Raw genomic sequence first — 26,033 nt, 5'->3', positions numbered from 1 at the left:
CCACCAGATTCCCTTGGAGTGGATTTTGAATAGCTGACTAGTTGGACAATACCGCCATTCCCTCCTTCTCCCCCCTTCAGTTTTAACATAAGCGTGGTGCGTTTTGGTTATTTTTTTTTAACCCTATTGTGTTCCACCAGGAACCTGAACGATGGGGGTCACATTCCTCTTTGACTTTTGAATGCAGCCACCTTCTGCATGGCTGATCCATCGGTGCATGTCAGATCTCCAAGTTTGGCTTGTCCTGTTTTTATTGCGTAGTCGGGTCATTTTTTAAAGTCTCTGCTGAGAGGAGATGTATTTGTCGTTCAGTTCACAGTTGAGCTCCAAAAACCTCCATGCTTTTCTGTCCATGTGTGGTCTGTGTAGTAAAAGGGAGCGTTCTTATCCCTAGCACACTGTATTGAATGAGGATCAAAGCAAAGCTGTAAGGTTCCAGCCATTCCTTTGTCTGTGTCTGTGCCAAAGGTGGTGCTTGTGTGATTGCTCTCCCTTCTGCAAGCACAGCCCAGCATCCTGATGTATTCACCTCACTTGGTCTTGTCACTGTGTTCTTGCCTTGCCAAACTGTGTCTGTATGGCTGTTCATGTTACATCCCATGTGTAACGTGGTCAAACCCATTTTTGGATGGCAGAAAGGTCTGCCCCTCGGATCAATACTTGTCTTACTACCTTTAGCGGTTCTCTGTTTTTCTTTTTAGACTTCTCATCTGTGTGTCATTCTGTCTGTCACCTGCTTCCCCTTCCATTCCGATCATTTCCCTTCCATGACTGTGACTGATGGAATTTAGCTGTAAATTTGTAATCTGATTTCTTTTTCCTAGAGCCAAACAGATGCTTCATATGGGCATCGCCTGAGCCTTGTAAACATTTCCCACCCTGTCCTTTTAAAAGCTTTTGATTTTTCTTTCCTAAGGAGGCACAACTGTCCGTAAGGAAATCATCAGGAATAAGATCAGGGCCATTGGGAAGATGGCACGTGTCTTCTCAGTTCTTCGGTAAGTTTGCTATTCCTTGAGTAGAGAAAGAGGGGAAAGTAGCATCTTACTGTCAGCTTGAACCACTTGTTCCAGTAAAGATAAGTAACATTAATCAACAGCTATTCAATAAATTCCCATATTAAGTTATGTGGAGAGAGGAGTGATTAAAAGTCTTACATTTGCACATGTTCCATTTGACCCAACATCTATATCTCATGAAAAGTTCACTGTGGTCTTCCAAGTAGCTTGCTAATAGATGGACCTTTCATACACTTCAACTTTGTGGTGGGAACACTTTTTCCATGAGATAATCTCACAGCATGTTTCAAAACCAGCATCTCACAAACTCCGTGCAATGTAGTGTGCCTGATCCTTGGCAGTGCTCCCCACAATCAGCCCTTGCCCACGTGATTCACAGTTGAGCTCCATTGCAACTATGGCATGGGATATGTGAGCTCACATAAAAGCAGCTATCACATCAACAGAGCTATAACATTTTAAAAGTTATTGAATGAGTATAAGTACTCATACGTTGTTAAGGGATGGTCCTCTCAAATCAAATCACGATGTGCTACACTTCAGAACAGAAGAGCACTGCTGGATCACACCAGTAGTCTGTCTAGCTTAGAATCCTGTTTCACACAGTAGCTAACCAGTTGCCCAGGAAGGGTCAGCAAACAGGGCAATAAGGCCAAGGTCGACTATTGATGTTGCCTCCTAGCACCAGTTTCAGAGGTTAGCTAGGGAGATTCCCTATGGTCATCATACCTGGTAGACATGTTTGGACTTGTCTTCCATTAATATGTCTAATCTTCTTTTAAAGCTGTCTTTGCTACTGACCCTCACTTCATCAGTCAGCAGTGAAATGTACAATGTAACTACCTGTTGAGACAGGAAGTAATTATTTTTGTTTGTCTAAACTGAAAAGCCTCAGAATCTTTAGCCTTTCCTCCTAGCAAAGACGTTTCTTAATCATCTTGGTTGCCTTCTTTTGCACCTTTTCCAGCTGTGCAGTATCTTTTTTGAGATGTGGGGACTAGAACTGTACACAGCACTAAAATGAGACTGAATGTAGATCTGTACAGAGATATTACAATATTGACTGTTTATTTTCAGTCCCTTTCCTAATAATCACCATATAATTTGCCATTTTTACTATTGCAGCACAGCGAGTCAACATTTTCATCAAATTATCCACTACAACTTCACAATCTCTTTCCTTCTCTGTCTCTACCAGTTTGTACCCTTAACAGCATGTTTTTAAAGTTAGCTTTTTTTTTTTTTTGCTCCAGTGTGCAGCACCTTACATTTGCTACTTTGCTGACCACTAAATTTAGAGAGAGGCTCCTGGAGCTGTTCACAATTTGCCTTGTTCTTTACCATCCTGAATAATTTGGTATCATCTGCAAACTCAGCCTCAATACTGCTGACTCCCCAATTCCATTGGTCCCAATACTGATTCTTATAGGATCCCACTGGTTACTTCCCACCATTGTGAGAACTGTCTGTTTTTCCTACTCTCTGCTTTCTGTTTAACTAGCTTTTAATCTATGAGGACCTGCTCACATCCCGTGTCCGCTAACTTTATTCAGGGGTCTTTGGTGAGGGACCTAATCAAAAACTTTTGAACTCCATGTATGGAAGTCCATATATGTAATGTCTTTACTGCTTTGCCCTTATATACATTTAAGCTTATCAAAAGAACTTCCAAAGGCTGGTGAGGCAGAACTTCCCTTTGTAGAAGCAGGCTTCATTCCTTTAGATGCTTAATTCTGCTTATAACAGTTTCTACTAATTTACCTGGAACAGGCGTTAGGCTATCTAACCTATAATTTCCTAGATCCCCTTTGGACCCTTTTTTTAAGAAACTGGTGTAACAGTTGCTGCTTGTCATGGTTTTTGGTATAGAGGCTGATTTAGTGACACTGGTGAATATTTAATGGATAGGTTATAAGAGCCATTTGTTGGATATTGTGTCTATCTTCTCAGTAAGGTTCTTGGTGCTCCAGTGAAGCCCCAAATCTGCAGTTCTCCGATGCTGATAGCACAGTCCTCTCTCCAGTGTAGTGTACTGTTGTTGGGAGGTGTTTCAGATTCATGAGCCTTGGCTTCTCTCTCTCTTTCTCTCTTTTGATTGGGCCAGGGTGGCCTTAGGTAAACTGTTTTTTGTTGGTATTGACCCCCCATTGGCACTGTAATAATAACCTGGACTTCCGTATGGTATGGTTATGGAGATTATTGAGGTGATGGCTTGGATCCTACATAGAATTTGCATAGGCAAAAGGAGGAGTGGTGGTTATTCCCCTCTCCTTTGGCAGCCCAGATACCCCCTGAAATGCCGTTCCTGAGAGATGGGGATTCCCCCCAATATAGCTTGAAGGCGAGAACCAAAGATCTACAATGGAAAGAGGAAATTGGCATACCTCTTCCCTCTCCTTTACACCCACAGACATTTTGGAAGGTTCCAAGCTCCTGTATTGGGGGCCTCGAACATTTGAAATGAACTACATAAATGCAAAGTGTTAAGATTTCTGCCATAAATAACTCTTACAATAATCAGGGGCATAAATAATACCTATAGCTGTTTAAAACATCCTTTGAGTTCTCAGCAGATCTGATGCTGAAAAACTATTCCACCTACACAACAACAAATCCAAGTTTCAACTAGAACGTATTTGATAAGGAGCTACGGCCAGTCCCCAACTCCATGATGAGAGTACCTTATGTCTCATAGGTCTGCATACACAACTGCTGCATGCGTTGTTGTTTTTTTAGTTCAAGCAGATTCTTGAGTATACATTATTTATTTATTTATTCATTCATTCATTCATTCATTCATTCATTCATTCATTCATTCATTCATTCAATTTTTAGCCTGCCACTCCCAAAAGGCTCATGACGGGTTACAAGACATAAAACCCCAATAAAATCCGCCTAAAAACAATATAAATTACACAATACCCATACAAAAATCCAAGATGCAATGTGGTGAGTTTAAAATAATTAAAAGACCCCCCCTAACCAAAACCTCTGGGGGGGGGATATGGAAGAATTGATCTCCAGCCACCGATAAGATGTTTAAAAAGGATAAGATGCTAGGCAATGTTATATGGAGAGGTATCCTAAAATGATGTGTGTGTTTGTTCTCTGGGACTAACTGATTCCTTTCTCCCTTTTTTAGAGAGGAAAGCGAGAGTGTGCTGACTCTCAAAGGCCTGACTCCTACAGGGACTCTTCCCCTAGGAGTCCTTTCAGGGGGCAAGCAGACTCTACAGACTGGTGAGTACGGAAAAGCCATGCTTTTCCCTCCAATATTCTTGTTTCAGATAGAAAAACAAAGAGTGTGATGAGGGACTGTGACATGCCTTAAGGGATTTCGGGGGTATGGGAGGCAGACTCAATTGAGATTTCCCCATGCCACATTTTCCTTCCCTTCACAGTGTATGACACAAAAAGGCTTCACTTAAGATATCTACATAATGTCATGGGCCCTCTTGGCTTCATCTCAAAGGGGAGAACGAACTGAAGGATGGAGAATACAGGCTGAAGTTGAGATTTCTTAATAGAAACTTGTCAGGGGGACTTGAGAGAGGATCTTGTCCAAGATGTTTGGAGAATGTCATCCTAGCTGATGATTTTGCTTGGGAGAGAGATTGTCACAAATCTGCTGGTGGTGCCTGTTCTTTGTACCAGCTCCTCATATTGCATCCCTTTTAACATCAGTTACCTTTTTTACTTCTCCTGCCATGTAATGGCACACATGGATGCTATCAGTCTGCTATTTTGTTCTCTCTTGTACTACATTAATCTGTACTCACTGCTAAAATTGAAATCCTCAGTAGGTGGAAATAGCTGAAATGGTTGAAATTCTCTTTCTGAGGAGGTATTTAGTATTAATATTTGTGCTGACCCTTCAACTTGAACTCTATATTTATTCTCCTGAACGTTTATCAGCTAAGTTACTCTGGAACTCTGTTGAAGATGTAACATGCTCAAGCTGCTCTTGCATTTTATTTCATTTCACTATTGGATCCTGCAGCCCAGAAACTAATATTTCTACATTCATGCACCCTGTTCCCACACAACCATTTCCTTCCAAAATCACACATTCTTTGAATGTACAGAGTTGCCCTCATAAGCCCTTAAAATTCTATACCAATTGTTGAATTATGAAGCAGTTTCTAGTTGCAAAGCATTCTTTTGTATTCTTCAGGTTTGGGACATAGGTTACCTTATATTGAATGGAAGAAGCCGGTTGAGCCTAGATGAGCACAAGTGATGTTAGAATATGCGCCCTACATGCAGAAGATCGCAGGTTTTCCAATTAAATTGATCAGGCAATAGGTGATGTGAAAAACCTGTGTACAGGTTGCTGCCAGTCAGTGTAGACAAATTTGATGGTGATAGACTCAGTCTGAGTCAGTATAAGGCAGCTTGTTAATTCAAAATGGGCAATACATTTACCATTTAAAAGCACAAAAAAGACATCTAAAATGGAGAACAGGGCATCTGGACATCAGTGAGGAACAGTGAAATGCTTCTGTCCAGATCATTTCCTCTTAAATTTGCAGCTAAACTAGTAGCTTGTGGGACACGAGAAGTTGTGTGCCCTTCACCCATCTCTGGTGAAAGGAGGACGCTTCAAGAAAGCAAACCACAGCAACCTAGGAATGCTCTTTACACTGAGGTCAAGTGATACTTGATCCCTAGAAGTCAGTCTTGTCTTACTGGTATGAGCAACCAGGGATTTTGCTCTTTCTTGTTCACTGTGGGGTCATTTTCTCTTAATATCACCTTGTCTTAAACTCAAAGGAACTCAGAGGATTATACAAAAGCTGATGTGTCTGAACATATGTCTTTTTAGAAGAACGTGTAATGCAGTGAATCATCATGCTGTACAGTGTGGAATGTGCCTTTGCATGTGAATATCAGCAGGATGCACTTTTAGGGCATCTTTGTACATTATGTCTTCTGTAAACTTCCCTGATGAAGAAAGCAGTAATAGAACCATGTGGTGAAACTGCACTAAGGCTGAAAGGCATTTGCTCTCTAAAATTTTCTAGCAATCTTGAAACCAAATATTTACTAGCTGTTTGATAGAGATATTTAACATATTGTGATGTTTTCCCCACTATTTAGTAGCATTCCTTAGCTGATATTTAGTGGCATAGACTTAATTTCTATTTTACTTTCTAATTCAAAATGATGCTCATAGACAGTATGAGATAATACAGTAAAGTGTCTGACTCTATTAAAGCCACTCAGTGAAACTCATAATTAAAATCATCTACATATTTCTTCTGTCTTTTAGAGAAGAACCCTCTTGGTTCCTTTTAGTATTTGACCTCATGACTTCTAAGGTCAAGCAATCAAGCCACGCCAATCCATCCAAATTGCTCAGGCTTCATATTTTCCAGTGAAACTTCATTCAGAATTGGATGTGCTTTGAAATATTGTTGAGGTTTTGTATAGTTTGCAGGTATTTTAAGCCCTAGCATGTACTGTACAGTCTTGTTTGTCCTATGGAAAATACAAATGTTGTCCTCTTCTGTACACCCTTTTAAGTGCAAGGAAGTGATGCAGTATTGGGGAAATGGTCATAAGGGATGTATTTCTAAAAAGGATCGGAGAAATACTGTTAATCTGTTGAGGTTTGCACTGATCAACCTTGCAGTGAACGTAGGCCAGCTTCCGAGGAAACTGGGACTGACTGGACGTCAGGAAATGCGTTACAGTAACATGTGTCTCTAGAGGGAAGCCCTGTAATCTAGTGTTTTAATCCTTTCCTGCTGCCAGCCTTTCAGCCTGGCATTGAATCAGCCAGATTTCCTTTCTTGTCAGTATTGGATGTCTTCCTGGCATACCACAAAGAGGTTTGCTCTGGGACTTGGAATCCTTGATTAAATTTCTCCTCTGTGTGTGAGAAGACAATATTGTAGTAGAATCTTGTGTGGTCCAAGGAAGTGGCTTTTTTTTTTAAGATTAAGAGCTGCCTTTTGCCAAGAAGAGCATACTTTATTTTACAGTGCCTTGATTACTTTTTCGCTAATAGGAAACAATATAGGAAATCAGCAGATGAAGATGTAGGTGTTAAGAGCTGCCTTTTACACCTGCTTTCTTGAGCTTTGTGGTAGATCTGGTTTAAAGAACCATATGCTTAAGAGACTGGATACTTGTCTAGCAACTTGGGATATTGTATTAAAATGATTGTTTTGTGAGGGTTCTGTCTTTCTAGCAATCCCCAAAAGCTTCCGCTGAAGCTTCATTAACCTACAACTAAGAATGTTATTGTATCGGATCTCTTCCAGCTTTAATAAAGGAAGCAAAAACCCAGCTAGACCACCCTGTCCTTTGACTTTCTCATGGTTCGTCCTTAATCATACATACAGGCTGTATCTTCTGCATGAATTTAGCCTTCCTTATCCCCCAGCCTATTCTTAACTCCATAGCTCCCCTGTTTTTGTCCTCATTTCCTGGATTCTGTGGCCTTGTATATTTTTCCAAGCATCACTCCTCCTTATTCCTATGCCCCACTTGCAGTTTCACTGCCTCCCTTCATTCATATCACTCCTTTTGTGTTTGTAACAGCTTCTTAGCTAATATAAGCTGAATAATCTCCTGCCGAAATAATAATGTCTAAGCCCTACTGTTCCTAGAATAGCTGCAATTTCTATGTACTTCCATTATGCAGAGGCATTGCCTCTCATATAGTCTCATAGCTTGAGGTAGATCAGAAATGTTCCTGTGTTGCAGATCGGGTACAAGATGGTCTCCTTGGCCCAAGGCTGTATGAAGGAGTTAATAGATGAGTGGGAATTTAAACTTCTAGGTTCACAGTGCTGAGGAATTATGCATACTAAAAACCTTTTGTGCTGACTTGGGTTTTGGACATTGGAATCTGACTGGCTTCTTTCTCCTTAGAATAATGTCCTAATCCTGTGTCCACCTTTAAAAACATGGTCCACCAAACATTAAGCTGCTGTTGTAATCCAGCTGCACCAGAATCACAGCAACCAGAATATCAAACCTCTTAAGTTATACTCTGGCAAACTGAAAAGTATCACAGTTCTGAGATGAAGCTCAAACAGAAAATGTTTGTAGCACCAGATACACAATTTAGGCATGACCTCAATTACTGAAGGGTCTGGATATACCAGCTCTGTTTGGTATCAAAGCTGCCCTCCAGTTTGTGTTTTTCCCTGAAATATGGCAGGTATAGATCCTGTAGAATATGATGCTAAACAAATAACATGGTTACCCAAGAAAGGATACTATTGTCTCAGATTAAAACTATTTCTGGTTTGTGACAGCGTTGCTGTACTTATGCAAACTGGAGTGATCCACAGCTGGATCCTGCTAGATAAACTGAATTGTTTACTCTGAATTCTTCTGATTACATTCAGTGGGGTTACAGCTGCAGCTCTGATTTTTCAGAACTAAGTACATAATTGCCTCTTCACCCTCAGTCTCCTGCTTCATGGTTGCAAACTCTGGAGGGTTAGCTGTTCCAGCAAAACCAGAAAGAAGTCTTAGACTAATGGATTTATTAAAGCAAATGCTTTCGTGGGCCACAGCCCTCTTTGTCAGTAGAAAATAATATACATGGCAGGATATGAAATCCAAAAGGTATAGCCTGTTTCTGTGTAAAGCTCAAAAAGTATGCAAGATAAACACAATGAACATTTATAGCAACTATGATGGGTAACGACCAAGTAGTGTACCAAGTCAATTCAATGGCCTTTGAACCCACTGTTCATAACTTTTTATGCATATGTGTATCCTGCCGACTGAGAATTCTCTTCCTGCATTCAGTGCTAGCCCATGAAAGCTTGTGCTTTAATAAATCGGTCTCTGAAGTTCCACAAGATTCTCTTGCGTTTTTCTGTAGAGCACTGGATCCTGAGCCCTGACTTTGAATGGCACTGCTATGACACAGGAGCAGATAACAGTACAGTCTGGAGATATGGATCACAAAAACCGTGCTTTGCTTTAGCATGAGTTGCACACTTATTTTGTGTTAGTAGCAACTGCAGTCCTGTAAAGTGGAATCCTTTCAGAATGTCCCATTTTTGACACACAAAGTGGCTGAGCAACACAAGTTATAAGGCCAATGGCGTAATACAAAAAACACTGGCTTTTCTGAAGTATATTTTCTCTGGAGGTGGAGGTTCCATTTTAGGCTGATGTCAAAATGTCTGGTGCAATTTGCTTATGCCTGGGATGGCCCATCAAAGTTAACCAGATCTTTAAAAAAAACTCACCTAAATTTACTTTAGGTCACATACTGTGAAATCACGCTGTGCAAAGATACAGATCACAGAGCATCAAAGCTAATTAAAAGGCACTCTACTAAAACACACATTAACCCAAATATTTTGCATTTGCTCTGAAGGATCTGTTAAAGATCAACTGTTTCCAAAGATGGGGGGGGGAGCTGTCCTGATCTATTTGCCTTATTCGGAATCCTACTGTGACAGTGTAGCAGCTTATCCTTGGTGGCTGAAGGAAAGGATTTGATCATACTGGTGTTGTTGCATACTAGTAGTGGTCTTTTGGGACATGGGTTTAATGTGGTGTTAGTTTGCTTTCACTGAGTCCAGGCATGAGATGTGGAGAAGGCAGATTCTGTGCTGCCATCTTCTTATTCAGTTATAGGGGAATGTCTTGGGCTTGGCTGCTTACTGCCATTTTATTTATGGTTATTTTTCACAAAGGCAGGCACTTCTCCTAAATTGCTGAACTCATGAGCATAAGTAAATGGGTGCATGTTGCTTCTTGGTCCAAGTACTTATGGAAGAAGCCATCTCTGATATTGGAAGCCTTGGTCTTGAGAACCCAGCTCTACTTTGTTTTCCTTGGTATCAATGAAACAATGCTTGCTGCCCACCCAACTAAGAGAACCAAGGCTTCCTTCCACCTTTCTGCCTCAGTTGCTACCCTCCTCCACCCAGCTGGTCTTTATTGCAGTCCTCTCCTGTTGGGCCTGGGAGGGTTCTAGATCTCAAGCAACCACAGTAATCACTCTTTTTCTGTCTTCATTTTTGCATGCCACTGTTCCTTCTGTATTACAGCCACAGTAGAAGCAGTAGAGGCACGGGAAGGTATGGTTAGAATCTCATGAGAGCCTTGATGGTTTGTGTGTTTATTATTTTTTTCTAGGAGCTTTTATTATCAGCAGTATGAGAGTTTTTTAAGTCTTGCATTACCAGAAGTGGAAAGGAACTTAAGGGGGAAGGGGATACAGGCACCCAAGCCATCTCTTGGGAATTCAGTCAAGTTAGCATATAAATGTTTCCTGCACTATTTTTACCTCTACTGCCACAGTCTTTGCTTGTCCTGTTGAGAAACAAAAGTGTGGCAGGCCTCAAAGAGCTATAGAAAGGGGCTGGGGGAGGAACATCCTGAGGCACTCCTAATTGCATCTTAATTGCCCACTGGTTTTTGTTCATTTCAGAACTAATATAGGGGATTGGATCCATCCTTTGGTATTTCAAGCAACACTGAATTACTGTAACAGAATCAGGGCTGGTTCAACAGTGGCTGCCATACTAGAAGCAGCACACAAGTTTCAGTTCTTGGGTGCTTTGGCATGGCCAGCTATCTGCAGGCACTGGAAAAGTGCCTCAGAAATTTCTGTACCATCAAAATGACCCCCACCATATTAAGGTGGCTAAAACTGTGCATCTATGCAATGGTGGTTGTCTTGCAAAAATTGTCACTGATATGTAGGGCATTCAGAGTCGGATAGTAATAATGTCTGTGTCCAAAACCTAGAATACATCTATCCTGGTCTCTTGCTGTCTCTTTTGCTTTTCCTTTAACATGGGTTTACTAAAGATGTAATGCGGGATTAACAAATTGTTCTGTCTATTTACACCAAGTGCTTGGTAAATGTGGCAGGGTACAATGGTATCTGGAGATTACACCCTTTAGAAGAATGTATACTTGGCCACATAATTAGTCAGTGAAAATCCTCTTGGTTCTGAGGGAGCAGTCTGGCAGAAGGGATGTTGTGCTTGGACACCGAAGTGGTGGAAAGAACAAGTTATACCAAATGGGTTATGGGCTCTGCTGCACCTAAGCTTCTTCTATGCTCAACTTCTGGTCATGCAAGAGGAAAAAAATTATACTGTCTCTTCTGATCCACAGATTTCTCCCTTTCTTTGTGATGTTTTGTGTGTATGTGTGTGGTGGTTTTCATAGAATAAGTGGTTTTTATTTAGTTCTCACTTCGGTTTTTGTATGTTTTTCGGCTTTCAAAAGTGTGCTGCTGTTTCACTGCACAAATGTTTCAGATTATTGAGCACATGTCTGACTTGTTCCTAGTTCCTCTCAAGATTAGATCCCAGAGCTCTTAGGAGTACCAAATGCCTATAAGGATGCTTTAATGTCATTAAGACGGTTGAAAGCAGTTTGAGAGGAGCCTGTCTTTCCATGGCATGCATGCACACATTTCTTTTGCTCCACTCTCACTCCTGGGCAAACAGGTATTGCAGATTTTTCAATCAAGTTCAATTTTCCTGTCTAACCTGTTTACCAGAATAGGATGAGGGTAGATGGCACAAGTAGTCCTGAACTCGAGGAAAACAACATACATCTCCAGTCTTGGCTTTATAAACGAGGTCATAGTTTGCAACACCTGGCCTTCAGCATCACTGTCTGTGCATCCAAAGTCAGACACATGCTCCATAGCCACAGCTGTGCTTAGCAGCAGAACAGCATGTTACAAATATTGTTCAGTAGCCAAACATAGCAGCTCCCTCCATCATCTCTTCCTCTTCTTTTCCCCTCTTCCTCCTACCCTTTCTAGCCATCCGTGGATTTTCGCCGCAGCACAAGATCCGCAGCTTTGAAGAAGCCAGGGGCCTGGACCGCATTAATGAGCGCATGCCACCACGCAAGGATTCAAAGCACCCTGATGGCCCGGTGAACTTAACCTCAACAAACTCTGCAGACAAGAACGGGACGGGGAAGAAAGCCCAGTAATGGTTCAAAACGCCCAGTCTGTATCCAAAACGAAAGGATCCAAAACTTAATGAATTTTATTTATTTATTATGAAGGGGAAGGGGGTTGGGGGGGTGAAACCAACTTAGCCTGGAGGCACGTCCATAATCCACTTTACATTCATTCTGTAAGAGAGGTGACCATTTTGTAAGTTTTTTAAATTTTATGTCATCTTTTTTTTTTAATTTAGGGATGGGTCTAAATGCTAGTGCATATATAAAGTGTTGTTCTGTACCGGTGGCCCATTCCTGACAAAGGGGAAGGAGACGGTAGGGGTGGGGGTGGGGGACAAAAAGCAGCCTAAGGCAACTCTGGTGTCTGATTTGTCGAAAGAGTTCTTAAGGTAGCCTTGGTGGACTTTTTTTAAGTGGCATCTTTCATTTGAAAGTGGCATTTTCTCCTTGCAGCTGTTGCTGTTTTTTTTCTTCTACTTCTCACTGCATCTGATGCTCCAGCAGTTGATTTCTATTAAAGGCATGTTGTATAGGGCAATTGGTAAATGCTCTGCTTCTTGGAACACTTTTAATCAGAGGCTAATGTTGAAATCTGCAAAGGAACGGGTGGGAAAGAGTCTCCCTTCTCCTCTTGCCCTCTCCCATGTCTCCATTGTTTTTCCTTCAGAAATCGGGGGTGGGGAGGGGAATCTCTTAAAATAAACTAGTGGGTGGGCTTTGAATGGGGCTTCATTATATTAGAAAAATGAGTTCGCTCTGCTGGCTGCTAGCTTTGGTTCAAGGCATGTAACCATAGTTGGCGTCACACTGGTGGGATTGGTGTCAGCTTCTCTGGCATGAAAGCAACTGCAGTTTGTCACAGAGTCCTCATCTGAATGTGAGAAGTTCTGTAAGATTAATATGTTCAGAAAGAGCCTCCTCCTCTTCTTGCCCTACCCACAGACGGCATAACAATAGCTACTATTTTGTGCTGGGGCTCTCAGTTCTTTGTGACTTACAGCTTGTCCATTCAGGGGGGTCTCCTGTAGTCTCAGTTCACTGCATTAGAAGGAAATCATTGTGATGGAACACAAGCTGAAGGAAGAAAGTCCTATTTTGTATGAAGCTTTGCACAGCACCAAAACTGTTTCCTTGTCTAAGCTAAACCACCCATATGCTACCCTTGGGATATCCTGCATTCACCATGAGAATGGGTGGGTATCAGGCTGTTAATAGGTGCCCATTATTTGGGCCGGGGGAAGTCCATATAAGGCAGAGAACCATTCCTGAAAAGGTCTCTTGCTGGTCTTCTACCAATAAACTTCCCGATAACTTCAAGGGGCAGAAGTAAAACATAGTCTTAAAATGTGATATTAGAAGGGTCAGCCATTTGACCCTCAGACCGAATTTCCAGTGATTGTAGATTTTTGCCTGTGCTGGCTCAAAAGTCTGGCTTTGCACAATACCACTTTTTAAAAATCAACCCTATTCTCCTAGATTGATCTGACCTAGCAGTTTGGCTTGTCTCTTGAAGAGTTCACAAGCAGTATAGTGAAAGGGACTGCTAACGCTATGGGATGGGAGGCTCCACAGATTTCTTTTCCTCTCAGCGCACCAAGCTCCTAAAGTAACAGCATGAGGATAATTTCACATAGCAATACAGAATGCACCTTGCATCCATTGTATGTAGCGGGATGCCCATCACAATTTGTGACTGTGGTTGGGAACACCAGTATAGCTGCGACACAGAAAATGATCATGTAAACTGTGAAGCTGCTCTTGAGTTTCCAGGTTTGCATGCAAGCCCGCCTTTCCCCTCAAAGCCCAGAAGTCTTTTGGGTGGTGTATCATTTACGTTTTTTCTCAAAATGTCATGGAAAGGTGGTTTAACACATTAAGTCTTGTTCCTTGCTTAATATTGTAAACCCATTGCTAGGTTTTTACAATACACGAGGGAAAAAATTACTGTGGGGTCCCTAAAGAGTGGTGGGGGATGATGTGCCATGTGAGGGCAGTACGTTTCCTCAGCTAGGAGCAAGTAGCACACCCAGCAAGCTGGGTGGGTATCTCAGGAAGAAAGTGTGAGGGCCAAAGTGAGAAGAGAGGTGAGGAGTGCTCCTGTTTTCTTTGGACAGAATAGTGAGGAACTGCACAGGGGCAACCTTTGTAACCAATTTGTATTAAACAAAATGGAAAGCTGTGCATTATTCCATCTGGTTTGTTCTGGCATGCTCTTAATGGTGTCAGAATCATCTGAGTCTGTGATTCCCAGAGTACATACTCTGTAGTAGTTTCTACAAATCATACCCAAATTCATTGTTATTGCCACTATATTTGTACGTGCCAATTTTGGCCAACATAGCACGATACTTCTTTTTTTTTTTTTTAATTCTCCAACCAGGACAGATGCTGGCTAGTATGACCAACCTAAACTTTGCCCTACCACATCATTTCAGAACCTGTTAGTGCCCCCGTAGCATTTTTCACATTTCATAACCAACAGAAGCCTGCAGTTAATGGATTCCAGGAACCTTTTCATCTTCTCCTCTCCCCATCCCTGCAGCCCACATCAGTCCTGCCATAAAGAGAGAGGTACCTTCAAAATGGCTGCTGGGCAACAACAAAAGGCAGGTCACCTCTGCTCAATGAGGAAGGTGGGATGTTTAGAGTCGCAGTAGAGATTGTCCAGCAGCTGGTGCCTCAAGAATTAATTTTTTGAAGGAAAACTGTTCGGAGTCGAGAGTTGCAGGCAGGGGAATTGTATTTTAAAGTGCCAAAGAACAGCCACTGAACAGATGTGTCATGCTTTGAAGCTGGGGTCCCCATGTGAAGTTATAAGCCCTGGTTAGTTTTCATTATTCTGACTGTGACAGAAACCAGGCCCCGGTGTGCTGTTTTGTTTTAAAATAATCCAAATGTGATCACTCTTTGGAAAAGAGGTGCAGATTCCCTCCTGCTGGAGTTACCTCAGTTCAACCATAGGTCCCTCCTGGGTCTGGTTGTGGTGTGTTTGAATCAGTCTTCCATAGACAGTTCATACTTCCAGCCTCTTATAACTTAATGGCAAAAGCAAAAAAAAAAGGACAATCAGGAGTCTCTGGGCTGTTCTCCAAAAGAAAAGGAAAACCTCTTCATTGCGCTCTCTCTCTCTCTCTCCCTCTCTCTCTCCCCCCTCCCCTCCCTCCCTCTCTCTTGCTCTAAGGATTTCCCTATTAATTTTTTTCCATAATTGTGAAATTGGCTGGCTTTATCTACATTGGAAGGGTGGAACCCTCTTGCTGTCCTTTAAAAACAACACCCAAACAGTGTGATCATGTGTTTTTCTGGAAGCTCTGTTCATGCTTGCTAATTGATGTAGAGCAGATGATTTGACATCAGCTAGAGAATCCCCTGCAGTTTGTAGCTCTCAGAGCTATGCACACATCAAGTGGGGGAACTTAACACCCCTTTTGGTGTGTACTCAAGAAAACACAATTGCTGCCATTCCCCCACCATTTTCAACATACCTCCCAGCAATGTGTAAATTCCATCCATGTTGTGCTTTCTTGCATGTTTACATAAATGCAGACACTGGACTGCCTGAAGGTGAGGGCAATCAATCACTTGGGTAAATTCTGCCTGTACATGCACACCAGAGAGCCATGTACAAGCAACTGCTGGGGCCATAGCATTGTGTCACCACTGCTATGTGCATTCTGCCCATGTAATGGGGTAATGGAATCTTCCTTTGCTCTTGCACTGAGGATGGTTCTGTTGAGATATTCCCTCTGTTGATCACCCTAGAACAGGAGTAGCCAAATGGTGGCTCTCCAGATGTCCATGAACATCTGGAGAGCCACAGTTTGACCACCTCTGCCCCAGAAGCTTAATTCTTGGCACTGACTTACATGCCCTCGTTTATTTATCAAATGCAACTGTAATAACTTTGCACATGGATTGAAAACTAGTAAGGAGAGATATTTGAGCCCTGAAATGCCACACTTTCAGTTTAGTTATTTCCTCTCTCTTTCATCTCCCATGCCTTGGCTGCCTTTTCTTGGCAGAAAAAAAACTGGTCTTTAAAGCATTTGTGCTGCTGTGCATATCTAGCAAAGTTCTGAACCATCTTCTGGTTGGAGTGCTATGCATCCAGAATTATTCATCCATGTGGAATCTCCCGTTCCCACAAAGAAGGTTCACAGACCGCTTGGTTCGTAGCTGCTTGCCAAGGTAAAGGAGACATGATTGCTCCTGAAATAAGCAGAGCTGAATGCCTCCCAGTCGTGTTGAGGAGGCCAAATGTCTAGAATTGTCTCAGTATCAGCAGGGCAGCTTCTCAAAACAGCTAACAGTTTTGTTGAGGGTCAGGAAAGGAGGGAGAGTCCTCACATCCTCAGACAGGAGTCCTTGGCCCTTTCATTTCAGTGTAATTCCGGCATGCTGGCAAAACAGTATTCCGTGGTTCCACATTCAGTCGCATGCAACTAACTTGCTGTCAGGCCAGACCTTGGCTGTGGTTGCCAAGGGAACGCTGGCATTGAGGACCCGTTTCCTTGGCACAGCATGCAGTGTTTGTGCGGGGTTGAGCAGCAGTGGCACACAGTTGAGGGGAGAGTGGGTGTTAATTACCCCCTGGTTTGCTAATGTTCATTCCTGTAACACTCTGAACTGACTTCCTGTTTCCAGCGAGAGAGTTCGTTTAAATCCCAGGCACTCTGAAAAGAGGAAAAGGGGGTAGTCCTTGGTCTCAAGCAGCAACACACTGTCACCCACCTTCACTGTCCAAGGTCCAGTTCTTAGTCTCCTGCCCTGTAATTGCCATGTAAGTAAATGGGAGTTGGAAATACATCACTGAAACCAGCTTCCAGTATTAAGGAGTGGAAGGCGGGGGGCTCCTGCTTCCTTTCCCCCCCTGCTTTTGACTTGAGGGAGCATAACAGTGATGGCTAGCTTCTCTAAGGCCCGGTGCCAATGCAATATTTCTTGACCTCTTAACTAGGTACTCTTAATCAGGATTTTAAACCTAAGTTTGATACTGGTGATGAGGCAACCCTGGTTAGTGTTAACCATAGCAGAGGTTGGTGCCAACTGGTTAACCATGATTAAGATGGGAGTGGGAGGTGCAGAAAGGGAGCACGTGAACCTTCAATTACTCTAGATCAGGGGTAGTCAAACTGCGGCCCTCCAGATGTCCATGGACTCCAATTCCCAGGAGCCCCTGCCAGTGTTCGCTGGCAGGGGCTCATGGGAATTGGAGTCCATGGACATCTGGAGGGCCGCAGTTTGACTACCCCTGCTCTAGATCTCTTAGGGGGAGAGGGGCTGTTGAGATACCGTCCAAACGTATAGCTATTAATCTAATTAAAATGCTGCAGCTTCCAGTGACTCCTTTCTTTTATTATAGCTATAGAGCAGAAAGGGGCGGTTGAAAACAGCACTGGATTGGGGAGTGGCGTTTATGTGTATGTGTGTGTATATATATTGCCTTCTCTTTCCCAACGTAGACGTATTGGAAATGTACTCGGGATACCCCCCCTTTCTGAAAAACCCCTGTGATTCTGAGAGCTATGAAGGGATCTTGTCTCCATTTCTCTTCCCGCCCACCTCCATTCTCCTCCGTTTTGTTCCATTCATCCAATCCAGGAACAATCTTTTCAAGCAACAAGAGCTGCAAATAAAAACTAAAAAGCCAAGAAATCCCCCCCAACTAGCCCACAGGACTCCAGAGTATTAAACACAGTGCGCACTGCCCCTCTCTGTGGGGTTGCTCTGAAGCAGCCTAATACGATGATTAATTTTTAAAAATTTGATCTTGCATGTTAAAAGCAAGGTGCATGTAACAAGGAGGGGAGTCCACAATGGGTCTTCCAGGCTTCAGGAAGAAAGGTACTTTCACCCCTTCCAGAGAACCTTTTTTACTGTGGGGCCGTCCCAGGCTGCCACAGAGCACCCGCCCCATCCCTGAGTGACCTGAACTAGCCAGATTCTCCCTACTTGGGGCATCACAACATCTTTGCTCATCCCATCCGAGGTCGAATTGCAAGCCCTGGGATTGCGTGGTGAGGACCTGAGGTTCTTGGTTCTGAAGTATTGTTTGCCCATTGCCTGGAGACTGCCTCCTTTATTTTTTCTTGCTCTTTTTTTTTTTTTTTTAGTTATGTTTAAAGAAGAATGGTGAAAAAAATGTTATTTATTGGCAGAAATTATTTAATATAATTTCTCTTTTGTGAACAAGGAATGAATTTGTTAGAACTGTCTTAATGTAAATTGGAAAGTCATCTTTAAGAAAAAAAATTAAAAATTAAATTACAGACTTGGTCTCAAAGTGTTGTTTTTGATGCATTCTCAAGTAGTCCCAGACTTTCTGAGTGGGAAAGATTAACGTCGCTCAGCATACCTTTGCATGTAGATGGCCCAAGGCATCTCTGGTTAGATGGGCACATGTAACAGGAGTTGGGAAACACCTTTCTGTGAGAACCTGAGGAAGCCAGAGTGGACATTTTGGAGTCCAATGGACTGATGGTCTGACTTGGTATAAAGCGACTCCATATGTTCAGAGGCAAGAGAAATATTTCATTCCTTCTGCCTCCAGCTCTGCTTGAATGTCTGTCACTCAGGTGAATGGATAACCCATGTAACACAAAGGAAAACAAAACAGTGGACTAATCCAGAAAAAGAGATGTCAAAATATTCAAGTGCTACATTGAGGTAGCTGCAGCAATCGATAAATTGGGATCAGGCTTCTCTCTCCCCCCCCCCCCCCAGAGGACCTAGTGGGAGCTTAGTGCAAGCCATAGGTAGAGACCGGCGTTCCAGTTTCCACTCAGCCATGAATCTCACTGGATGATCTTAGTTTAATTAGTCTCTTTGAGCATAACCTACCTCTTGAATACTTGTGCGAGTGAAATGAAGGAGGGGGCAGAACTGTATATGGTGCCTTGAGCTCCTTGGTGGCAGGATAAGAGAAAAATACAACTGAGAGGTGATGGGGAGCGGGGTGGTCTTGCCATCCTGGTAACCAGCCTAGAAGCAGGAATAAACAGCCCAATGGTTGGTTTGTCAACTCAGGATCCATTCCTTGTGCGCAAATTGTCATTTCCCTCTAGAAATGGTATACTGCGTCACTACATTCTTTTCTTGACCACTAATAAAGAGTGTTAAATTCCAGAGAGGCAGTAATATTGCAGCAAAATACTTGGATGATGATTTTCTGTGGAAAAATGTTCACGATCTCTCTGACAAAAAATGGAACAACATTCACAAAATGAGGATTATTTCTTTTGAAGTTCTAAATCGCATGTGGTAAAAGCAAAGGGTTTGTCGTCAATCAGGTCTACTAGGCAAGAATCTGCACCTACAGCTCATACTATTTCATGTTCTCTTAATGCATCTCAGTTGCTCATCAACGTGTGCATTCTGTCTGTCCAGGTGATATCCTGTTCTTACCTGAATATTTCTGGTCTCACAAGACTGCATAAACGATGGAGACAGGTGGATATTTAGTGCCACCGTAAATCCTCAGAGATGAGCTCTAACAGCCTGCGGGATCTGTAAATATACAATTCTGTGTGTGTGTGTGTGTGTATAGAATACATATTCTGTTAACCAGAAATAATTATGTTGTACATTCACATCCCAGTAGAAAAGGCCAAAGCACCTTTAAAACCAACAAAATGTGTAGCTTTTGTGAGTGCTTACCTCTTTGGTTAACCCAGGCTAGACTTCTCAAAGAGTTCTAATGTGGGTTACCTGTGAGTACAGAACCTGGGGAGGAGGCATAATTTAGTTCAGTGGTCCCCAACCTTTCTGAGGCTGGGGACTGGCAGGGCATTGGGCCGCGCCCGCGCGGGCCACGCCTGCGCATCGGGCCGTGCCCACGGGCCGCGCCCGCATGTGCGGCCCGGCTCTGATTCCCTCTCCCTGCCCTCCAGCAGTAAGAAGCTTCCTGGGCCGCAAGCTTGCGGCCTGGGAAGTTTTTTACTGCGGGGGTGGGGGGAGAGGGAGCCGCGGCCCAGCGCCATGGCCTTCACGGCCCGCAGGTTGGGGACTACTGATTTAGTTAACAGACACAATATTCATCTTTATAGAATCTGCAGGATATGTGAACCACTTTTCACCATGGTCCTAAAGCAACTAACAAACATATCTACACAAATAAGGCACAGGAACCAGCAGCAGGTAAGGAGAGAGGGCCCTGGGAAAAGGGTTGTGGTGGAGGGCCTGCTAATGAGGGCCTCCCGGCACGCTGACTGCCTGCTAATGACTGCCCAGCCCCCACCTGCCCCCCTTGATCAGCCTGGGAGGTGCCACCCAAAGCTACTTTAAGCTGCCTGGCCAGGGGAAGGGACCTTTTCAAGACCCTTTCTTAGGAAAGGGCTTTGAAGCTAATCTTGTTATGTTTTTGTTTCAGGTAACGCTCTGAAGTACAACAGTTAAATTATAGACTATTAGCACTTTAGAGGCCAACAACCTTTTAGGAGGTGTAACCTTTTGGGAGTCAAAGCCCCATTCATAGGACTTAGATGTACGGTTTAAGACTTGTGAACTCTTGAAATAAAACTTTGTTGGTCTTAAAGGTGCTATTGGACTCAAATTTTGTTCTTGAAATACCGCAGCTCCCTTGGAGCCTTATCACAAGAGCCTTACTACCAATTCACCAGCAGAGGGCAATGTTGGCTTTCAAGATGACTGGAGGAGGAAGACGAGGCTAAACCGAATTAAACCAAGTCCGCTTAGGTGTAAAAGAGATCCCGCCCATGCATTTCAGCCGGGTGCGGGCAGCGGGATCCGTTTCTTACAGAGCGGTAAGGCCTCTCGGCGCGCATTTTTAAACCTTGATTTTCTGGAAGCGCGCGAGTTCGAGCCCAACTCCTCTGCAAAAGTGCCCGTGCCGAGGTGCTCTCGGGGCTTCATTCATCCCGCAGGCACGACTGTTGCTATCAGCATGCTTCTGACGACCCGCTCTTGCAAGGCCTTCTGCGGGAAGCGCCCCCGAGTTAGTTGGCAGAGCACGGCAGCTTTTACGGCGCTTTATTTTTTACTCTTCTTCCTCTGCTCCCTCCCTCGGCCGTCTCTGGTTCCAGGCGTCCGCGTCGCTGGCAGCGCGCATCGCAGACACAAAAGGGCGAAGTCCAGCAGGTGAGTCATGTTACAAGCTCTAGGAAAGGAGAAGAAAACAAAGTGGCGGGGCCAACCGGGGGCGGGGCCCTCTTTGGGGGCAGGATGAAATGAGGACATGGATGCTGCTGGGCCATTCATTGCGACGGGTAGGAGAACATGTGGCAGACTGGATTTTCAAGCATCCAATATGGGTCTGGGAGAAATTGCCGCGGGGCCAGGGGCGAAACGAGCCAGCAAGTGTCCTGTTTCGTTCAGTCAGGTTATTCAAACCCTGGGCGAAAAGGGGTTCTTTTTCCTGCACTTCTAGAGCACTTCCTGGTTGCAGCAAGAACTTAATTAGACTTTTGATCACCCTAGGTTTTTTTCCTTTAAAAAGGACTCTCATAGGGCAGCGCTACAACTGGGGGAGCCAAAGAAGAAACAGAAACCCTCCCTCCCTAAAAAAAGAAAAAAAACCTGGAGTGTCTCGCATCCCCTTCTGCAAGCCATGAGAGCAGGAACTTTCCAAACTTTTGAAGGGCTGCAGTTCCAGAGTGCAGTAGGTATGTGGGGGTAGCCCCAGAGAACGGACCTAGTTGTGCCTGTTAAGTGGAAAGGAGAAACTGTGGCCAGCAGGCCTCCAGAAAACTCTCTTGTCCTTTCATTGAGGCTTGCTGCATAGAAATAGGCGATGCTTTTCATGGCATTGAGGTAAATCACAACCTACTTCTTAATTAAGCCTCTGTTAAAGAGCCAGGCCTCCCCACCCCCAAGCACTCGGCCACGCGAGAGGAGGACATGGAGTCATTCAGTGGGAGAGATGCTTATTTCTGGTCACTGCTTTTGGGCCAACTGTTCAAAAACAGAACTTGTGTTGGGCAGGCCCAGCTTCCTTTCCGCAAGTAGCCTGTGTAGTTGGAGGAGGAAAGGAGCAGGAGAGCTGGGCCTGACTGTGTTGCCGGCTACTCGGGGTTTCTGCTTTGCTGTGGAAGCTTTCTAGGTGGCTCTTGGGCCAGCGGCTCTTCTCTCAGCCTAACCCTTTTCACGGGATAAAATGTTGTGAGGATAAAATGAAGACAGAGAGAATGATGTGGTGAGCCATTTTGAGGAGGAAACCATCTAACCCAGGGGTAGTCAAACTGCGGCCCTCCAGATGTCCATGGACTACAATTCCCAGGAGCCCCCTGCCAGCGAGCGCTGGCAGGGGGCTCCTGGGAATTGTAGTCCATGGACATCTGGAGGGCCGCAGTTTGACTACCCCTGAATTCTAACCAAACACTGGAACTAGTTGGGTTGCCACCCAAGCACAGTAGCAAGAGTTCAACCAGAAGCTGACGAATTTGCCAGAACGGAGAGTATAAAGACAGAGAATCCCACTTCAGATGTGTGTAGCGGTCAGAGTCCCGCACTACGATTTGGGAGACCCAGGTTCAGATCTCCACTCAACCTAGAAAACTTGCTGTGTGACCTTGGGCCAGTCACTACTTCCCAAGGTTGATGTGAGGACAAAATTGAGTAGAAGGGGATGATGTGAACCCAATCTGGGCCCCAACTGAGGAGAAAGATGCTGTGTAGGTGAAATAAATCTATAAAAATAAAATGTGTGAGTCATGGCACTAAGAGATGCCTGCGTTTGAGAGGAAGAACATAGGCACGGTCACTGGCATCGCCTCATAAAACCCCTCCTCATCTCCACACCAGCAGTTCCGCGCAGTGCACTGTCTGTGGAGAAATTGTTACATTAGACAAGACATGGGTGACATGCAGGCATACCAGGTTCCGCAGAACTCTTAAAAAATGTGTAGAGAAGTCACAAGATGTCACAAAAGCAGGGTGATCCTATATGCATGCTCAGTTTGCTGAAAGACCTTTAAAAAATAGTCTACTTCCATTTTGAGTAGAACTTTGTATATGCTTCAAGGTGCCCAACCCTGGGCACCAGAATTTGGGCAAACCGAAAATGACAGAGCACCAGGAAGAACGAAGTTGTTAAGGCCCTGTGTGTCTGCTCTGCAGAACAAATCTCCCATGCCACCTGCACACGTACAGAGAATAGCTTTCAAATGAGTAGCCGTGTTGGTCTGAAGTAGCACAATAAAATCAGAGTCCAGTAGCACCTTTAAGACCAACAAAGATTTATTCGAGGCGTGAGCTTTTTAGTCTGACGAAGGGTGCTTGCACTCGAAAGCTCACGCCTTGAATAAATCTTTGTTGGTCTTAAAGGTGCCCCTGGACTCTGATTTTAGAGAATAGCTTTGTTCTTCAACTTGCTGCATCTAATTTCCAAGTCTCCTGTGGCCTTTTCAAATAAAAGGTTAAACAAACACTCCTTGGCTCCCAGTTTCTTTTGTTGGCCTAAATCAGTGCCAGGCAGCGGAGACCTGCCTTCTCAGCTTACTCCTGCAAGTTCTGCTTCTCTTTCAGTTCTTGTTATTTCCATGCCCCCTCCGCCCCTCTGCCCCTCTGCCCCATCGCCTTTCTCTGCTGTCATGGCCAGTGCAAACACCTTTTGGGTTAAAAGGGATCTGGTCCCAGTTTCCTTGGGTAATCGCATGCCCACACTTCCTTTAGTCTGCACAAAGGAGATTAAGTGCACACTTGGCCATAGCAACCACCTGCAACAAAATGTAATCGCAGCAGAAAACTTCAAATCCTCCCATCCCCCAAATGTGAGACCAGCTCATGCATTTGAATATAGCACTGCATTTTATTTTGTGTGCTGCTTGGCTTGCCGTATACTGATGTTTCTGCTGCTATTATGTGGCAGACATTCAATGTAGCAGATATTTTAAAATACTCTGACTTTTTAAAATAAAAGAAGAAGAGTTGGTTTTTATACCACATTTTTCTCTACCAGAAGGTGTCTCAAAACAGCTTACGATCTCTTTCCTTTCCTCTCCCCACAACAGAAACCCTGTGAGGTAGGTGGGGCTGAGAGCACGCTGACAGGACTGCTCGGTCAGAACAGCACTATCAGGACTGTGACAAGCCCAGAAGCACTCAGCTAGCTGCCTGCCGAGGAGCAAGGAATCAAACCTGGCTTGTCAATTAGAAGCCCCCACTCTTAACCACCACCCTGACTAGATGTGTACCACGTGTTGCTCGCTTCATGTGGAGACACCAAAGGATGTTGTGATGGGTTTGATCTCAGATTACTGTTGCTCCACCTACTCCATGAAAAAAGGAAGGATAATGCGTTGCAACAATTGTAAATAGCTCTTTGGTGGGCCTTGAGCATCAGGAAATGGTTTTGTCCAAATGCCTTTCAGGATTTAGAAGAGGTGAGCTTCATGCCTAACCGGACATAGTGAGGAGATGATTGTCTATATGAAATGGAAACAGATAAAGTGGCAGACAGTCACTGCTGGAGACACAGGAGTCATGATACTGTGGATGCAGGATTTCTCTCCTCCCTTCCCTAAAATGAGGCGGTGGATCATCTACTTCTGTCTCCTCACCTGTTTTCTACTTTGTATGTTTGTAAGCAGAAACTACCAACATTCTAAGGATCCAAAAGGAACTCACAACAGTAAGCTGTAGATTCTGGAACTTCTTGGCCCTTGGAGAAGTGGGACGTGTGTAAAAATATCAATAGCCTATCAGTGTGAGTCAGTGACGCCCAAGTATCTTCCCTAATCTTCTACACAGCTTGTAAATACTACTTGTCACCTCTAATCACTGATATACGTCCCTGGCCGCTAATGGAAATCCTTGTTCTCCCACTCTGAAGATTCAGTGTGTAAAGAAGGAAGTCTCTATACACACAAACACAAAGTGCTATTTTCAAACTTTATTTCCTGGTAAGACTTGAAAAGCACCCTGTAATGGCTTGACTGCAGGAGAGTCAAGGTTCACTTCCTAATATCTCCAGTAAAGGGATCTCAAGAAGGAGGTAGAAAAATACCTTTGTCTTAAGGTAGCCAGTTCCCCTCTAGCCACTCAGTGGGAGATGGGGAGTAGGGCTGTCAGATCTAGGTTATCAAACTCCTGGAAATTCAAGGATGGAGCCTGGGGGACCTCAGTGGGGTACAATGCCATAGAATACAGCCTCCAAAGCATCTATTTTCTCCAGGGGAACTAACCTCTGTAGTCTGGAGATGAGCTGTAATTCCTGGGGATTCCCAGGTTCCACCTGGAGTCTGGCATCTCTACTTTGTTTGCCAGAGAGACTCCAGATAGTTACTGCAAGTTGGGGGACACCTTGTTGTGCTCAATGGGCCTGTAGTCTTGCTTGGTATAAGGGAGTTTTGTATCTGTATTTCATCCTACATCTGGCTTAGTTGGTCCCCTGCCTGAGAGTCTGTACCAAACTACCCTTGCTGTGTCCAGCTTTTACACCCATCCATCTGCCGCCCCTCCCTTACAGCTCCTGTGTGGCCCCTTCCAACTCTATGATTCTTTCATCTATGAATCAGTCTATGATTCTTTAGGCAGATTCCACTAGTGGCAGAAGGGTATGCTACCTTAGAGACTTGACTGACCGGCATCTCAGCATCAAGCCAGAGCAGCATTCAGCCGCTGGTTCTGTTAAATATTTTAGTGCAACCTAAGAGCGGCCTGGTGGGAATTCAACAAGGGAGGCTCTGCAGCTGCCAGATGAGGATCAAAGGCCACATGTGTCTAGTTGATGGGAGGAAGGTGAGCTGGTGGATGTGTTGGATCCTTAGTGCCCCATGGGGGGGACGGCAGAGGGGAAGTATTAATCACAAAGCAGAACCCATTTGCCTCACTGTATTCGTATCTTCACGATAAGAGGGCTGGGGATTTGGGGAGAGGCACGTATTAGCAATAAATATAAGCCTGTTTCTGTGGTATTCTGGGATTAAAGCTGTGACAGCAAGGTCGGTGCTAACAGGCGCGCTTGTTGGAATGCATGTCAGGGTTGGACATAAGTTGGCCGCTGTCCTTGAGAGAGCTTGTGCAGTCTCCTCAATCTGGCGGAGAGCGCTGCATGAGTTGTGTGGGTCTTGCGTCCTTCCAGTCAGTGCCCATAGAGTGACAATGAAGTTTTCTGCAGCAATCTGCCTTTTGCTCCTT

The 26,033-nt window shown here is 44.1% G+C and overlaps 2 protein-coding genes across 5 annotated transcripts in view; both read left to right on the top strand.

Moving 5' to 3' along the window:
• Window positions 1-18,208, top strand: part of PPP3CC (protein phosphatase 3 catalytic subunit gamma) — a 76,485-nt gene extending 58,277 nt beyond the window's left edge. For 2 of the 4 annotated variants that reach the window (XM_077305513.1, XM_077305514.1), the window contains 4 exons: window positions 917-998; window positions 4,162-4,259; window positions 10,052-10,081; window positions 11,791-18,208. In XM_077305513.1, coding sequence (XP_077161628.1) covers window positions 917-998; window positions 4,162-4,259; window positions 10,052-10,081; window positions 11,791-11,966 — 386 coding nt within the window. In that variant the 3' untranslated portion in view covers window positions 11,967-18,208. The remainder of the gene's footprint in view (window positions 1-916; window positions 999-4,161; window positions 4,260-10,051; window positions 10,082-11,790) is intronic. The other 2 variants (XM_077305515.1, XM_077305517.1) reach the window with 1 other exon arrangement.
• A 2,445-nt stretch (window positions 18,209-20,653) lies between these two features.
• Window positions 20,654-26,033, top strand: part of SORBS3 (sorbin and SH3 domain containing 3) — an 83,044-nt gene continuing 77,664 nt past the window's right edge. Inside the window, exon 1 of the mRNA XM_077306367.1 lies at window positions 20,654-21,035. The gene's annotated coding sequence lies outside the window, so the exon portion shown is untranslated. The remainder of the gene's footprint in view (window positions 21,036-26,033) is intronic.

The sequence above is a fragment of the Paroedura picta genome, chromosome 12 (assembly GCF_049243985.1).
Source record: "Paroedura picta isolate Pp20150507F chromosome 12, Ppicta_v3.0, whole genome shotgun sequence".
Taxonomy (NCBI): domain Eukaryota; kingdom Metazoa; phylum Chordata; class Lepidosauria; order Squamata; family Gekkonidae; genus Paroedura; species Paroedura picta.
The sequence above is the reverse complement of the archived record's forward strand: the minus strand, read 5'-3'. Positions and strand labels throughout refer to the sequence as shown.